Source organism: Cherax quadricarinatus, chromosome 6 (genome assembly GCF_038502225.1).
Source record: "Cherax quadricarinatus isolate ZL_2023a chromosome 6, ASM3850222v1, whole genome shotgun sequence".
NCBI classification, from domain to species: domain Eukaryota; kingdom Metazoa; phylum Arthropoda; class Malacostraca; order Decapoda; family Parastacidae; genus Cherax; species Cherax quadricarinatus.
In genome coordinates, this window is record NC_091297.1 from 46,665,911 (window position 1) to 46,684,632 (window position 18,722).

The 18,722-nt window shown below is 38.4% G+C and overlaps 1 protein-coding gene across 1 annotated transcript in view; it reads left to right on the top strand.

Annotated features, from left to right (window-relative positions):
• LOC128691697 (serine/threonine-protein kinase MRCK alpha) overlaps positions 1-18,722 on the top strand; it is a 163,398-nt gene that overhangs the window by 104,554 nt on the left and 40,122 nt on the right. The window contains exon 9 of the mRNA XM_070105408.1: positions 5,805-5,927. Coding sequence (XP_069961509.1) covers positions 5,805-5,927 — 123 coding nt within the window. The remainder of the gene's footprint in view (positions 1-5,804; positions 5,928-18,722) is intronic.

Consider the following 18,722-nt stretch of genomic DNA (forward strand, 5'->3'; position numbering starts at 1 on the left):
CTGAAAGTCGTCATTTCGGAAATAGTCCTGTTTTTTCCTCTAAATATTGACTCGCAAATGGTCCGTTAACTCGCTAATAGTCCTTCATCCTGGACGGGCACCCACGCTCTGAGCCACCTGGGCCTGCCTTCCCAGCCAGTGTGCCATTGTTTACCAGTGAGTGACAGTCCCCTCACATGCTCCTATGAAATATTTCATAATATTCCATTGATTTTAGTGCTTGTAAGTGCTAAATAAGCTACCATGGCTCCAAAGAAAGCTTCTAGTGCCAGCCCTTTGGTAAAGAATGTGAGAAATACATAATTTATGAAAAAGTTTGTAGAAAAATACAAAGATGGTGGTGGTAGAGTGGAAGCAGTTGTGATAGTGGTTGATGAACATAAGAACATGAGGAGGATCACTGCAGCAGGCCTGTTGGCCCATGCTCGGCAGGTCCTTTACAATTCATCCCACTAACGAAACATTTTCCCAACCCAGTCCTCAATGCTACCCAAGAAATAAGCTCTGATAACTCTATCCACTCATTTGCAAGTCCCAAATGAGTGGATAGAGTTATCAAAGCTTATTTCTTTGGTGGTAGAAGGTAGTAGTGATGGTGGTAACAGTTGTAATAGTGGTAGAAGGTCGTAGTGATGGTGGTAGAGGGTTTCTTCTTTAGTGATTCAGCGATTCAACCAACTCCTCCAATGTTGTTGGAGTTATATAGGGCTACAAAAACCACCGCCGCCTCAGCTGCTGCTTCACCACCATTATGGACGGCTTACACTCAGTGGCCTTTATATACCCAACAACAACACAACAAAACACCTCTTGTGACATACGTAATGACTTATTTTATTAATTCTAGAGTACAGTGGACCCTCGGTTAACGATATTTTTTCACTCCAGAAGTATGTTCAGGTGCCAGTACTGACCGAATTTGTTCCCATAAGAAATATTGTGAAGTAGATTAGTCCATTTCAGACCCCCAAACATACACGTACAAACGCACTTACATAAATACACTTACATAATTGGTCGCATTCGGAGGTAATCGTTATGCGGGGGTCCACTGTATATTCCATGTTTCTATGTTACTAATATTGTTTATTATGTCATATTAGTTGAATTGTGATAGATAAATAAGTCATAGAGTTGATATTAGTGTCATATTCTCCAATAATAAACTTGCCATCCCTCCCTCACACAAACAAATAGCCAATAAGAAGAAATTAAGACACATGTGCAACATCTGGGTATCTTTATTGTAGACGTTTCGCCATCCAGTGGCTTTATCAATACAAATCATAGGACATAACTTGAAGACAGTAGGACTATGTACAGAAGATGAGGTAATCAGTCCCTCAACCTTGGAGTAGGTGCGAAGAGCACCATAGTCGTGGAGATTCTGAAGCAGAAGCAAGGAGCCTGGCACTTATATAGTAACGTCAGGTGTAGCAGACGAAGGCATAGTCACTGGTAGGCGGGATTCCCCAGTGGAAGTAGGTCCTTCCCAAAGAGATGGGTTAGTTGTAGTTGTCGTAGTCATGAAGGTTATGTACATGTCCTCAGAATCAACATCATGGAATCTTGATTCTGAGGACATGTACATAACCTTCACGACTACGACAACTACTACTACAACTAACCCATCTCTTTGGAAAGGACCTATTTCCACTGGGGAATCCCGCCTACCAGTGACTATGCCTTCGTCTGCTACACCTGACGTTACTATATAAGTGCCAGGCTCCTTGCTTCTGCTTCAGAATCTCCACGACTATGGTGCTCTTCGCACCTACTCCAAGGTTGAGGGACTGATTACCTCATCTTCTGTACATAGTCCTACTGTCTTCAAGTTATGTCCTATGATTTGTATTGATAAAGCCACTGGATGGCGAAACGTAAGAACATAACAATGGAAGAACACTGCAGGTCTACTGGCCCATAAAAGGCAGGTCCTTATCAAAATGACCTCTACCCAAAGCTACCCAAGAATTTACTCCCGTACCCAATGACACAAATCTAACTCAGCTCCTCCAACTCGTGTATTTGTCCAATCTCTTCTTAAAGCTACCCAAGGTCCTAGCCTCGATCGCCCTACTGGTAAGTGTGATGTTAAATAAGAACTTAAGAAAGTAGGAACACTGGAACAGGCCTGCTGGCCCATACTAGGCCGGTCCTTCACAAATCCAACCCACTAACAGAACAAATGCTACCCAAGCAATAAACTCAGGTGCAAGTCCGACTCAAATCCAACCCCTTTCACTCGTGTATTTATCCAACCTAAATTTGAAACTACCCAATGTTTTAGCTTCGATCACCCTACTAGGCAGACCGTTCCACTCATCAACCACCCTGATTACCAATGTTGATTTATACATTTTATTAGTGCCCTAGAGTCCTTACGGAGGGGGATTCCCCTTCCAAATAACCTCCCCTCCCTCTCTCCTCCTCCCTGTCTTCCATTCATAAACATCAGCCTTCAATAAAGGTAACTGTCATGTTGAATGTTCATTCTTTTGTGCATGTAAATCTATCTTTTAGGTAAAAAAAAATTGTTGTTGATACTTCTGGGTGTCTGGAACAAATTAATTGGATTTACATTATTTCTTATGGGGAAAATTGATTCGAAAATCGTCCATTTCCACAATAGTCCCACTTCCAGGAACGGATTATGGACGATTATTGAGGGACCACTGTAAAAGGAAAAGTAATAAGACCAAGAACTATTAAGATAAAATCAAAGAAAACTCAGATGAGTGTGTATAAATAAACATGTACATGTATGTGTAGTGTGACCTAAGTGTAAGTAGAAGTATCAAGACATGCCTGTAATCTTGCATATTTATGAGACAGACAAAAGACACCAGCAATCCTACCATCATGTAAAACAATCACAGGCTTTCGTTTTACACTCACTTGGCAGGACGGTAGTACCTCCCTGGGTGGTTGCTGTCTACCAACCTACTACCTATAATAATAATATATATAATAATAATATATATAATAATAATATATGTATAATAATGATACATATATAATAATAATGTACTACATATAATAATTATAATAATAGACGGCTTCAAAAGGCCGTCACTAGATGGCAGTGTTTACCACAACAGAAAGGGAGCGGTTGTGGCCGCCTCCACCTGTTACATAATGACATATTTTATTCATTCTAGAGTATATATCATGTTTCTATGTTATTTATATTGTCTGTTATGTCATATTAGATGAACTGTGATATATAAATAAGCCATATAGATGATATTTGCAAAATTATTCATGAAGTATTTTGCCCGGTCTCCAGACAAATTCTCCTCCACCACCGACACTGCCCATACCACTACATGAATGACATATTTTATTCATTCTAGAGTATATATCATGTTTCTATGTTATTCATATTGCTTGTTATGTCATACTAGATGAACTGTGATAGATAAATAAGCCGTATAGATGATATTTGCAAAATTATTCATGAAGTATTTTGCCCGGTCTCCAGACAAACTCTTGTCCACCGCCGACACTGCCCATACCACTACATGAATGACATATTTTATTAATTTTCGAGTATATGTCAGGTTTGTATGTTATTTATATTGTTTATTATGTCATATTAGATGAAGTGAGATAGATAAATAAGCCGTAGAGTTGATATTAGCGAAATTATTGAAGTGCAGATTTCCACTGGAACGAATTAATTTCATTTCAATTAATTTAAATGAGGAAAATTGACTCTGCAAACGAGCAAATCCAGTTGCGAGCAAGGTCATGGAATGGATTAAACTCTCGAGTAGAGGTTTCACTGTACACATATTTCATAACAGTAAATCTTCTTTTTTTTGGTGTGAATAAAATATCGAAATGGACCCTATTTTGAATTTGGAATATTTTTAACTTTTTGTTAAATTGGCCAAATTACCAATTTACGATCATTTTATTGGGTAGTTGGAACAGTTGACTGGGCAATTTCTTGTGCTCAATCGATAAAATAGAAGTAATATTAGTGAAATAGCTAAGAATTTGGTCTACCGGAATACAGTGGAACCTCAAATTTCGAACTTAATACGTTCCAGGAGCTAGTTCTAAAGTTGAAAAGTTTGAAAGGCGAAGCAATATTTCCCATAAGAAATAATGAAAATACAGTTAATCCCTTCCAGAAACCCAAAAATATTCACAAAAAAATGCATTTTATAGATAGTATTACATTATAGTTTTACATATGCACAACAAATATAGTGTACAATTATTTATAAATTTAAGTAAATGTATAAAATAACATTTTTACTTACCTTTATTGAAGATTGGTTATGGCATCTGGAAGATAGGGAGGAGGAGAGAGCGAGTTGGGGTTAGGGTTTGGAAGGGGAATCCCCCTCCATAAAGACTTCAGATATCAAGGCCCTCTCTGGGGTTACTTTCCTTCTCTGTCTTTTAATGCCACTAGGACCAGCTTCAGAGTCACTGGACCCCTGTCTCACAAAATAACTGTCCACAGTCCTCTTTCTGGCACCTCTTTAAGATTTCCCTAAAATGGGACATGGTTCTGTAAGTGAACTTGTTGCAAAGATGGCTTGTTTCAGCTTGCTCAGGGTGGTACTTCTCCACAAACATTTGGACATCATTCCACTTGGTGCAAATCTCCTTAATCTTAATCTTAATCTTTCTTTACCACAGGGGTACCACTAGCAAGTTTCTTTGGGCCCATGGTAGCTTATTTCACAGTCCCACAAGCACTAAACACAATAAATTAATTGTAAAATGTTTGAATGAGACCACAGGTTAGTGTTCACTCAAGCATCAACAAAGCCAGACTGGCTCACGGTGCCTGCGCGGGGACGTGGACAGAGTGGGCTGGCGGACTGGTCCGGTACCCGGCGGTTCGAAAGAAGGGATGAGTTCGATAATAGGGACAAAGTTAGTTCGAAAAAAGTGGTCGATTTTCAAAGAGTTCGATAAGCGAAACTTTCAAAATTTGAGGTTCCACTGTAATGTGCTATTGGAGCACAAGTAGGGTAAATTTATGGACATGGAAGCAGGTTACTTGGACTTGACTACTGGAGGTGGAAAGTGCTTTGCCTGCACACTGAAGGTGGTGTGGGGAGATATTGCAGTTTGTAGCGCTATCTGAATTGTGATGTCAGCATGCTACTAACAAAATAATGACTGAATGATTGATGGTGAAAGTGTTTCTTCTTTTTGTGGCCACCCTGCCTCAGTGGCAGATGGCCAGTGTGTTAAAAAACTTTTGCTTATATTGTTTACTTTTTAAGTGGTTTTTCTTGTATCTGGATAAGTGACCAGTCTGTGTTCATTATTTCTGTCCTCGCTGTTTCCTTATTTTGGGGGTCACTGTTAGTGTGCTAAAATTTTTCATGACTATTGTGGAGAGTCCTTCCATTTATAAGTGTTTATTTTCCTTCATTTTTTAAACATGGGCTATCTCCCGCTGAGGTAAAGGTGATCCATATAAGCGGAAATGTTCATGATCATTCATTCAATCACTGTCTTGCAGAAACACCCTAACATCTCAGTTAAGATGACACTCCATCTTCTTGTTAGATTTTTGTTTCATATGTGCTGCCTACATTATTGGCAGTAATTTCTAGGTTTAAGCAGTGCACCTATTGAATGTTAAATTTGTAACTGTGTCGGAAGCTGTGTGATATAGTGGGATGTAAGTCATCTGTATTTTTAATTTTGGCCTCTTATTGCAGACTCTTATGTAATCTTTTCTATTCTTATATGACATGGTTATTTACTAATAAAAATTTTATTTGTGTTGATGTCATTACTAATTGGATGATTTGAAATGTTTTCAGAATTGTTTTGATTTTCCAACTGATCTAGGCTATGATGTAAGCGAAGAAGCGAAAGAGCTTATGAGGCAACTTATATGTGCTTCAGAATATCGATTAGGCAAGAATGGCATTAACGACTTTAAGGTAATCAAGTGCTTTACTTTACTAGTGTATTTTATTTGTATTTTCTTTCTGTATTTAATTGCTGGGTACATGTTTTAAAAGAAATTAATGAAGGTCTTACTTTACTAATAAAAGATGAAAAAAAAGTGAGGGCAGAAAATAGTAGTAGTTGAATTTTTTAATCAGTTTAACCATTTGCCAGACCTAATTTCAGAAATTACTTTAATCAGTTTATTTTGGTATAAGGAAATTAACCACACTTGCTTATTGTTTTAACCCTTTGACTGTTTCTGACGTGTGTGTGTGTGTGTGTGTGTGTATATATTATATATATATATATATATATATATATATATATATATATATATTTTCTTTCTTTTTTTTGGGTCACCCTGCCTCGGTGGGAGACGGCCGACTTGTTGAAAAAAAAAAAAAAAAAAAATATATATATATGTATTTATATATATATATATATATATATAATATATATATATATAATATATATATATATATATATATATATATATATATATATATATATATATATATATATATATATATATATATATATATATATTTATATATTTCAACAAGTCGGCAGCCTCCCACCGAGGCAGGGTGACTCAAAAAAAAAAGAAAGAAAATCCCCAAAGAAGAAAACACTTTCATCATCATTCAACACTTTCACCACACTCGCACACTATCACTGTTTTTGCAGAGGTGCTCAGGACACAACAGTTTAGAAGCATACACATACAAAGATACACAACACATCCCTCCAAACTGCCAATATCCCAAACCCCTCCTTTAAAGTGCAGGCATTGTACTTCCCATTTCCAGGACTCGAGTCCGACTATATGAAAATAAACGGTTTCCCTGAATCCCTTCACTAAATATTACCCTGCTCACACTCCAACAGATCGTCAGGTCCCAAGTACCATTCGTCTCCATTCACTCCTATCTAACACGCTCATGCACGCTTGCTGGAAGTCCAAGCCCCTTGCTCACAAAACCTCCTTTACCCCCTCTCTCCAACCCTTTCGAGGACGACCCCTACCCCGCCTTCCTTCCCCTATAGATTTATATGCTTTCCATGTCATTCTACTTTGATCCATTCTCTCTAAATGACCAAACCACCTCAACAACCCCTCTTCTGCCCTCTGACTAATACTTTTATTAACTCCACACCTTTTCCTAATTTCCACACTCCAAATTTTCTGCATAATATTTACATCACACATTGCCCTTAAATGTAAAGAGAGTAGTAAGGGAGAAAAAGTTAGCATATGAGAAGTTTTTACAAAGTAGAAGTGATGCAAGGAGGGAAGAGTATATGGAGAAAAAGAGAGAGGTTAAGAGAGTGGTGAAGCAATGTAAAAAGAGAGCAAATGAGAGAGTGGGTGAGATGTTATCAACAAATTTTGTTGAAAATAAGAAAAAGTTTTGGAGTGAGATTAACAAGTTAAGAAAGCCTAGAGAACAAATGGATTTGTCAGTTAAAAATAGGAGAGGAGAGTTATTAAATGGAGAGTTAGAGGTATTGGGAAGATGGAGGGAATATTTTGAGGAATTGTTAAATGTTGATGAAGATAGGGAAGCTGTGATTTCGTGTATAGGGCAAGGAGGAATAACATCTTGTAGGACTGAGGAAGAGCCAGTTGTGAGTGTGGGGGAAGTTCGTGAGGCAGTAGGTAAAATGAAAGGGGGTAAGGCAGCCGGGATTGATGGGATAAAGATAGAAATGTTAAAAGCAGGTGGGGATATAGTTTTGGAGTGGTTGGTGCAATTATCAATAAATGTATGGAAGAGGGTAAGGTACCTAGGGATTGGCAGAGAGCATGCATAGTTCCTTTGTATAAAGGCAAAGGAGACAAAAGAGAGTGCAAAAATTATAGGGGGATAAGTCTGTTGAGTATACCTGGTAAAGTGTATGGTAGAGTTATTATTGAAAGAATTAAAAGTAAGACTGAGAATAGGATAGCAGATGAACAAGGAGGCTTTAGGAAAGGTAGGGGGTGTGTGGACCAGGTGTTTACAGTGAAACATATAAGTGAACAGTATTTAGATAAGGCTAAAGAGGTCTTTGTGGCATTTATGGATTTGGAAAAGGCGTATGACAGGGTGGATAGGGGGGCAATGTGGCAGATGTTGCAGGTGTATGGTGTAGGAGGTAGGTTACTGAAAGCAGTGAAGAGTTTTTACGAGGATAGTGAGGCTCAAGTTAGAGTATGTAGGAAAGAGGGAAATTATTTCCCAGTAAAAGTAGGCCTTAGACAAGGATGTGTGATGTCACCGTGGTTGTTTAATATATTTATAGATGGGGTTGTAAGAGAAGTAAATGCGAGGGTCTTGGCAAGAGGCGTGGAGTTAAAAGATAAAGAATCACACATAAAGTGGGAGTTGTCACAGTTGCTCTTTGCTGATGACACTGTGCTCTTGGGAGATTCTGAAGAGAAGTTGCAGAGATTGGTGGATGAATTTGGTAGGGTTTGCAAAAGAAGAAAATTGAAAGTGAATACAGGAAAGAGTAAGGTTATGAGGATAACAAAAAGATTAGGTGATGAAAGATTGGATATCAGATTGGAGGGAGAGAGTATGGAGGAGGTGAATGTATTCAGATATTTGGGAGTGGACGTGTCAGCGGATGGGTCTATGAAGGATGAGGTGAATCATAGAATTGATGAGGGGAAAAGGGTGAGTGGTGCACTTAGGAGTCTGTGGAGACAAAGAACTTTGTCCTTGGAGGCAAAGAGGGGAATGTATGAGAGTATAGTTTTACCAACGCTCTTATATGGGTGTGAAGCATGGGTGATGAATGTTGCAGCGAGGAGAAGGCTGGAGGCAGTGGAGATGTCATGTCTGAGAGCAGTGTGTGGTGTGAATATAATGCAAAGAATTCGTAGTTTGGAAGTTAGGAGGAGGTGCGGGATTACCAAAACTGTTGTCCAGAGGGCTGAGGAAGGGTTGTTGAGGTGGTTCGGACATGTGGAGAGAATGGAGCGAAACAGAATAACTTCAAGAGTGTATCAGTCTGTAGTGGAAGGAAGGCGGGGTAGGGGTCGGCCTAGGAAAGGTTGGAGGGAGGGGGTAAAGGAGGTTTTGTGTGCGAGGGGCTTGGACTTCCAGCAGGCGTGCGTGAGCGTGTTTGATAGGAGTGAATGGAGACAAATGGTTTTTAATACTTGACGTGCTGTTGGAGTGTGAGCAAAGTAACATTTATGAAGGGGTTCAGGGAAACCGTCAGGCCGGACTTAAGTCCTGGAGATGGGAAGTACAGTGCCTGCACTCTGAAGGAGGGGTGTTAATGTTGCAGTTTAAAAACTGTAGTGTAAAGCACCCTTCTGGCAAGACAGTGATGGAGTGAATGATGGTGAAAGTTTTTCTTTTTCGGGCCACCCTGCCTTGGTGGGAATCGGCCAGTGTGATAATATAAAAATATAATATATATACTTCAATGTAAACACTTCAGTCTACACATCCCCTACCCACTCTAAAACCTCCTTGCTCATCTGCAATCCTACATTCTGTCCTGCCTCTTAATTCTTTCAATAATAACCCCACCATACACTTTTTCTGGTATACTCAGTAAACTTATTCCCCTATAATTTTTACAATCTCTTTTGTCTCCCTTCCCTTTATATAAAGGAATTATACATGCTCTCTACCAATCCCTAGGTACCTTCCCCTCTTCCATACATTTGTTAAACAAAAATACCAACCACTCCAACACTATATCCCCCCCCCCCCTGCTTTTAACATTTCTTTCACAATCCCGTCAGTTTCAGCTGCTTTACCCCTTTCATTCTTCGTAATGCCTCACGCACCTCCCCCACACTCACATCCTGCTCTTCTTCACTCCTAAAAGATGGTATACCTCCCTGGCCAGTGCATGAAATGATCGCGTCCCTTTATTTGTCGACATTTAAAAGTTCCTCAAAATATTCCCGTCATCTACACAATACCTCCATCTCCCCATCTACTAACTCCCCTACTCTGCTTTTAACTGACAAATCCATTCGTTCTCTAGGCTTTCTTAACTTGTTTATCTCCAAAATTTTTTCTTGTTTTCATTAAAATTTCTTAACAGTGCCTCTCCCACTCTATCATCTGCTCTCCTTTTGCACTCTCTCACCATTCTCTTCCCCTTTCTTTTACTCCCCATATACTCTACTCTTCTTTTAACACTTCTACTCTGTAAAAATCTCTCATAAGCTACCTTTTTCTCTTTTATCACACCCTTTACTTAATCATTCCACCAATCACTCCTCTTTCCTCCTGCACCCACCCTCTATAGCCACAAACTTCTGCCCCACATTCTAATTCTGCATTTTAAAACTATTCCAACCCTCTTCAATCCCCCCACTTCTCATACTTGCACCAGCCCACCTTTCTGTCAATAGTTGCTTATATTTCACCCTAACTTCCTCCTCCCTTAGTTTATACACTTTCACCTGTCTCTTAAATATGGCGTAAATATTATGCAGAGTATTCATAGATTGGAGATTAGGAAGAAGTGTGGATTACTACAAGTATTATACAAAGGGCTGAGGAGGAGTTGTTGAGGTGGTTTGAACATTTAGAGATGCTGGAGGAGAACAGGAGGACTTGGTGGGTGTATAAATCTGTAGTGGAATTAAGGCAAGATATGGGTTGCCCTAGGAAAGGTTGGAGGTTTTGTGTGTGAGGGGCTTGGACACCTAGCAGGCGTATGTGAACGTGTTACAATAAGTGTACAATGGTCCTGTGAGTTATGATGAGCTGTAGTTAAGATTATTCTGCGTTAAGATATACCCTCATAAATTTTGGACACAATACGCATTTGTGATTTAGCTCTTTCATTTTGCAGACCCCTGATCTGAAACCTGTCCACAGCATCGAAGAATTTTCCCAAAAAATTTTGTATATTTTATTATGAAATGGTAGAGAATCATCTTGTGAAGTTAATAAAACAAAAAGTATGAAATTTTATGGAAAATTGACAAAATTACACTTTTATGAATTTTGCTGTGTCAGAGATATTTATGCATCATCGATTTTGCCCACTTTGAATCCTATTCTAGACTAATTACATTGTTCCAGTAGAACAAATTCTTAGCTATTTTGCTAGTATGTCTTCCATTTTACCAATTGAGCACAAGAAATTACCCAGTTAACTGTTTCAGCTACCCAATAAAGTGATCGTAATACAGTGAACCCCTGGTTTTCGGCTGGTGCGGAAATCGTGCAATTCGGATTTCGAGCACTTTTTGGGCTGAACTTCCCCTTGGGTTTTTTTTTATATCCGCTTGGAAATCATTGGTACCAGACACGTGCACCTGGGCCACTCATATATTTGTGAGTAACTCTTGGGCACATTAAATGTCTTACTTTAAGTTAAAATAGACATTTTCATTAATCCATCTATGATATTTTCTTCAAAATTATGTAAGAGAAACATTACATAGCATACAAACATGCCTTGTTACTCGTTCACTAAGAGTGTCCCTCTAGTATTAATGCCATAGTTATAATACTAATACAGTGGAACCTCTACTTGTGAGCGCATCCAAGTACGAGTTTTTCCAAATACGTACGAGCAGTCGATGGGTCGATTTTTTGCTTCCATATGCGAGTGAAATTTCCATAAGCAAGCGGACCTCAAGGGAGGTTCCTTGACGTTGGTGAGGTGCTCTTGCACTTGATCTAGGGAATTGGATCTCATCTGTTTGTTGGACTATCTTATTGAAACTTGGGCAATGTATGATGGAAAGATGCTTCATAACGTACACCAAAAATGAAAGAAATCGAAGCATAAATAATGGAGTTCACTTGTCAGCAATTAGCCACCCCTTAGTTGTATTTTTGTATGATTTTTATGGTTGTGTTCTCATTTTTTATGGTTTCATTTGATAAAATGGAAGATATATTACAGAAATATATATGATTTTGATTGCTTTCACTATGAAAAGTACCTTGAAATTGAGCTTAAAGTAGAAGAAATATTTTATTCTTTGGCTATGTTCAAGAGTAAACAAATGACATCACTGTCCATTCCAGTATACAGTCGTGAGTGGGTTGACATTATTTATACAATTATTGCAATAAGGCAGTAGTCTGCATAACAGTAAATCTTCTATTTTTTGCATGATTAAAAATTACAAATTATTTATATTGTAATAATAATAATAATAATAATCATAATAATACGTATAATAATAACACATATAATAGTAATAGTATAATAATATATAATAAAAATAATAATATACGTACAATAAAATATGCTATATAATAATAATGTACTTATAATAATAATTATAATAGACGGCTTCAAAAGGCCGTCACTAGATGGCAGTGTTTACCACAACAAAGAGGGAGCAGTTGTGGCTGCCTCCACCTGTTACATAATGACATATTTTATTCATTCTAGTGTATATATCAGGTTTCTGTGTTATTTATGTTGTTTATTATGTCATATTAGTTGAACTGTGATAGATAAATAAGCTGTAGAGTTGATGATATTCAAGGAGCATTTTGTCTTGTCTCCAGACAAACTCATTGGCTGCCGATGCCACCACATATATAATGACACAACATTTTATTCATTCTAGAGTATATATCAGGTTTCTGTGTTATTTATATTGTTTATTATGTCATATTCGATGAACTGTGTTAGATAAATATGTCGTATAGATGATATTTGCAAAATTATTCAAGAAGTATTTTGTCCGGTCTCCAAACAAACACTCGTCTACTGATGATACCACTACACGAATGACATTTTTTATTCATTCTAGATTGTATATCAGGTTTCTGCGTTTATGTCATATTAGGTGAATTGTGATGGATAAATAAGCCATAGATTTGGTATTAAGGAAATTATTGAAGTACAGTGGACCCCCGGTTAACGATTTTAATCCGTGCAAGAGGGGTAATTGTTATGCGAAATAATCGCTATGTGAATGAATTTTCCCCATAAGAAATAATGGAAATCAAATTAATCCGTGCAAGACACCCAAAAGTATGAAAAAAAAAATTTTACCACATGAAATATACATTTTCCCACACACAAAGAGAAGGATACATGCACAATAGTAGAGTAGTACATGCACAGTATATATTGTGCATGTACTAGTCTACTAAATGAAGAATAAATGACACTTACCTTTATTGAAGATGCAGCAATGACTGATGAGACACTGTGTCCTGGGAGTGCCTTTTCCTCCTGAGTACTGTAGGTCCTGTTTGGCATTTTCTTCCAGAACTGGCCTTATCACACTGTGTATGCCACTACGATTCTTAAATCTCTCAAACCAACCTTTGCTGGCTTTAAATTCACCAATATGAGCACTAGTTCCAGGCATTTTTCCCTGTTCACCTGGGTGTTAGTCGACTTGTGTGGGTTGCATCCTGGGAGACAAGATTAAGGACCCCAATGGAAATAAGTTAGACAGTCTTCGATGACACTGACTTTTTTGGGTTATCCTGGGTGGCAAATCCTCTGGGGTTAATTGTTTCTTGGTATTCTCAATAAGCCACACCAACAACGGTGCTACAGCAGCAGCAGCAGCTGACAGTGCAGCAGCAGCAGCAGCAGCTGACAGTGCAGCAGCAGCAGCAGCTGACAGTGCAGCAGCAGCAGCAGCTGTACCACCAATAGTAGCGATGGTTGATTGGGGTTTATTATACAACCTGGCCAGCTCGGAGACATGCACTCCACTTTCATACTTATCAATGATCTTTTTCTTCATCTCTATTGTAATTCTCACCCTTATTGCTGTAGGGTTGGCACTAGAAGCTTTCTTGGGGCCCATGGTCACTTATTTTCCAGAAAAAGCACCGAAAACACTGTAATAATACGAAATATTCCGATTGTATGCTTGGATGTTACCGCGGAGGCTGGCTGGTAAACAATGCCACCGGCGGAACATGTGAGCGTGGCTCAGGCCGCACATTGGACGCGTCTCGGACGAAAATCGGTAAGCGGGTTTTTAAGCGGTATGTGAGGCAAAATTTTTGCAATTAAAGTAAGCGGTATGCGAAATAATCGCTATGTGATGCCATCGTTATGCGGGGGTCCACTGTACAGAATTCCACTGGAACAGATTACGTAATTGCATTTCAGTTAATTTCATTGAGGAAAATTGAGACTGCAAACGAGCAAATCCAATTGTGAGCAAGGTCACAGAATGAATTAAACTCGCAGGTAGAGGTTCCACTGTACGTAATGATAATCTTGGGCACATTAAATGTCTTATTTTACATTAACCCTTTGACTGTTGCAACCCCAAATCCTGAAGTGTCTCCTGGTGTTGAAGAATATTCAAAAAAAAAAAAAAAAATTGCGATCAGTACTTACTGAGATATAGAGGAGTAAAGTTGGCAGAAAATAAGCAATGTATAGGAACAGCGGTGAATGCGGCTCACCTGGTGAACTTTGGTTTACTTGCATTGGAAGGTTTCTTGTATTTTTCACTATTTTATTTTTTCACACAACTTATGTGGCCTGTGAGACCAAAGTAAGGTGCAGTGTACATATATACACTCATATACAACACAGTAAGCACACAGACATAATTATCAATATATTGTTTACAAAGCTTGCTTACACAAATAATACAACAAATTGTTTATTACTATTGTTCTATAATATATATACAAATGTACAATCACTGGACATGTTCCTAGAAGCTCTGTAGCTTTTGGAACTCTTTGAAACATGGTTTCATTCACAATGTTGTTTTACACTCCTCACACATGAAACGAGTGTCTCTGCATTTTTGTGGGCGTTTTTTTGTATATGTACAGACAAAACACCTCGTCTGAGCAGTTTTCTTCAAAGTAGTAGCAGGCAGTTGTGTTAGGTAGTTATCCTAGGTAAACGTTCCTGTGTCATCATTCCTACCTACCTTTCTTTTTTTCTTCATTCTTTCCTTCCTCCTTCCTTCCTTCTGGTTTCTATAATATATACAGTGGACCCCCGAGTTTCATGATTAATCCGTTCCAGAGAGCCCACCGAAAGTCGAAATTCACGAAACTCGAAACCATTTTCCCCAAAAGAAATAATGGAAATAAAATTAATCCGTTCCAGATACCCAAAAATATTAAAATAGATTTTTTTTTTTTCAAATTAAATAAAGATTTATATACTGAAATCAATGAGAAATCAAGTACAGTAGGGCCCCACTTATATGGCAGGTTAGGTTCCAGGCTACCGCTGTAAAGTGGAACACCCTTTTTTTCCACTTACAAATGCATACAAATACTAGATAACAAGTTTACACTAACATATATTAAGTTAGCAATAGAACTAGGCATCAAAAAACAATAAAAAAGTACAATATACACATAGTACACTCATTACTTACCTTAAAATATTTGAAGTCTTAATCAAGTGTGAGATGAGTAGTATTTATTGTAAAAAATCAAGTGTGGTATGTATGGTAGTCAGCCGGGCTACCATACCAGGCCAACCCACCCACACATATATTTTATGATATTTAAGCATCCCAGAGCAATAAAATGTATATACAGTTCACTCATTACTTACCTTAAAATATTTGTAGTCTTAATGTAGGGCCAGGAGTAAGTAAATGAGATAAAATGAATAAATGAGAGAGAAAGAATGAGTGCGTGAGAGGACAGGCGCAGAGTTATGTAAACAAACCAGGCGAAGGTAAGTTTTGTAAACAAAGTGTACACGTCTGGTTTGTGTACAAGTTACATTGTGTACAGGTTGTCTCTACATTGATACGGTAGAATAAATAAAGAAGAACACTCCCATTCTCATGTAACATCATTTTGAGAAGAAATGACGCTCTGAGTGAAGGCAATGGAAATAAGTCACTCTGTCTGACTTTTTTGGGTTATCCTGGGTTCTCTACACATATACTGTTATGTATGATAATATATGTAATTGTATTTGTGTATACCTGAATAAACTTACATACGAAAGGAATAATTTTCTACAGTTACCCCCAGTAACACATTTTCTCTTATGACTCAAGAAATCGTAATGACACGATTGCAAATAAACCATACCCCCGGCCGGGATTGAACCCGCGGTCATAGAGTCACAAAACTCCAGCCCGTCGCGTTAGCCACTAGACCAGCTAGCCACAATAAGATTCATCCAACTAGGTATATTTCTACACCATAGGAAAGTTAGCACAGGCACCTCTGTGACCACAAATGCAAGTTTTTACAGACGAATCTCCAGCTAGCGTGGCCGTGACGAACTCTAGCTCAAGTCCCTTCACTGCCGTCAACATGATGGCTAGCTGGTCTAGTGGCTAAAGCGACGGGCTGGAGTTTTGTGACTCTATGACCGCGGGTTCAATCCCGGCCGGGGGTATGGTTCATTTTCTCTTATGTTAGATTAGAGAAAATGTTATTCTTGACGTCACTTGTACAAGTTAACTGGCTACCACATCTCATATTTATGTTTATTTATTCTATTGTGGGGTGTATTTATCATCTTCATATCTCATGTATCATGTTTATTATATAATTTTGAAAAAAATATCATGGATGGATTAATGAAAATGTGTATATTAACGTAATATACGACATTTAATGAGACTCGGTGATGATGATGATTATTATTATTGCTAATATGGCGTCACTTGTGCAAGTCGTCTGCTACCACATCTCACATTTATGTTTGTTTATTCTACTGTGGGGTGTATTTATCTTATTTATATGTTATGCATCGTGTGTATTATATAATTTTGAAAAAATGTCATAGATGGATTAATGAAAATGTGTGTATTAACGTAATATACGACATTTAAATGAGACTCGGTGATTATTATTATCATTACTAATATGACATCTGGAGACATAAAACACTCTTACTGATTTTAATGTGTACCTGCATCAGCACAGTATGTAAGTTTAAGTACAGATATACATAAGTATAATTATCAGAGTATATATAAAATATGAAATAACTTTTAAAAACACTTAAAATTTTGGAGTTTCCAGACATAATGGAGAGACTTCGTGCTTACGGATCTCAGAGAGAATGTAAACAAACCAGGTGGGGCACGGTGACCGTATTAGAAAGTCAGGTGGGGGGAGCCGTATAGCGAGTTTTGGTCATAATTTGAAATGACCGTATTAGCGGAACGCCGTAAAGTGAAACGCCGTAAAGCGGGGCTCTACTGTACATGCATATAAAAAATAATAACATTACACTTACCTTTGCTGAAGACTTCTGGGTGGATGGAAGACGGGAGAAGGGGATAGGAGGAAGGTGTACACTATTGTTTGGAAGGAGAATCTCGTTCCATTAGGACTTTAGGTAGCAGGTCCTTATCTGGGGTTACTTCCCTTCTTCTTTTAATGCCACTGGGATCAATTTGAATCACTGGACCCCTGTCGTACAAAATATCTGTCCAGAGAGGTCTTTTTCTGGCGTTTCTTTAAGATTTTCCTGAAGTGGGACACAACACTGTCATTGTACATGTTGCAGATATGGCTTGTTTCAGCTTGGTCAGGGTGATACTTTTCAACAAAACTTTGCAACTCATTCCAATTGGTACAAATCTCCTTAATCTTTGAAGAAGGCATCTCATCCACTCCCTCTTCCTCCTCCTCTGATGCAAGTTCGTCAGCTGTGGTCTGATGCTGTTCCAGTTGAAGCTCTTGCAGTTCATCAGTAGTTAGCTCTTCCCTGTGGTCCTCCACCAACTCTTCCACATCCCCGTCACTCACCTCCAACCCCATGGACTTGCCCAATGCCACAACACCTTCCACAACAGGCAGAGGGTCGGCAGGGACAGGGTCTGCCTCAAGCCCTTCAAAGTCCCTCTGGATCGTGTTCCTCACTTTATTTACCAAAGGGCTTGCACTAGCTTTCCTTGGGTCCATGATGACTTACTTAGCAGTTGCAAGCACAAAAAAACAAATGGATTATTATAAAATGCATTGTATGAACCCGCAGGGTGATGGTCACTTGTTGGTAAACAATGGCACACTGAGCATGAATGGCATGGGAGACTGGCTTAGTGTGTGCAGTGACAGGCGGACGGGTACCTACCGGATGGTCGCCGAAACCTGAGTCTAATCACGAAACTTGAGGTCAAATTTTGCCAAAAAAACTCGCCGAAGGACGAATTTCACAAAAGTCGAGGCTGCCGAAACTCGAATGTCCACTGTATACACATAGACACTGGACACCAGACACTTTCGTTGTGTTGTGTGTGTGAGTGTGTGTGTGCACTTAATGTAATGAATCAGGGTCTGGCAGCTGTCAAAATGACATATTGTCTCATTACTCACTCCCCTACCTCCTGTCAAAAGAATGGGGTCGGATGCTCCCTTCCTCTCCATCCTCCTAGTAATTATCTTTCATTCTACTTGTTTCTTCATTCTTTTTTTCTTCCTTCTCCTCCCTTCCTTCTCCTTCCTTCCTTCTCCTTCCTTCCTTCTCCTTCCTTCCTTCCTTCTTCCTTCCTTCTCCTTCCTTCCTTCTCCTTCCTTCCTTCTCCTTTCTTTCTTTCTTTCTTTCTTTCTTTTTCTTTCTTTTTCTTTCTTTTTCTTTCTTTTTCTTTCTTTTTCTTTCTTTCTTTTTTTCTTTTTCTTTCTTTTTTTTTCTTTTTCTTTTTCTTTTTCTTTTTCTTTCTTTTTCTTTTTCTTTCTTTCTTTTTCTTTCTCTTTCTTTCTTTCTTTCTTTCTTTCTTTCTTTCTTTCTTTCTTTCTTTCTTTCTTTCTTTCTTTCTTTCTTTCTTTCTTTCTTTCTTTCCTGGGCATTGCTTTCAGTCACAAACTCCTCAGAACTATGAAATTGATCTTCACTGACACTTCCATCTGTGTTAGAGCATCTCTTGGGAA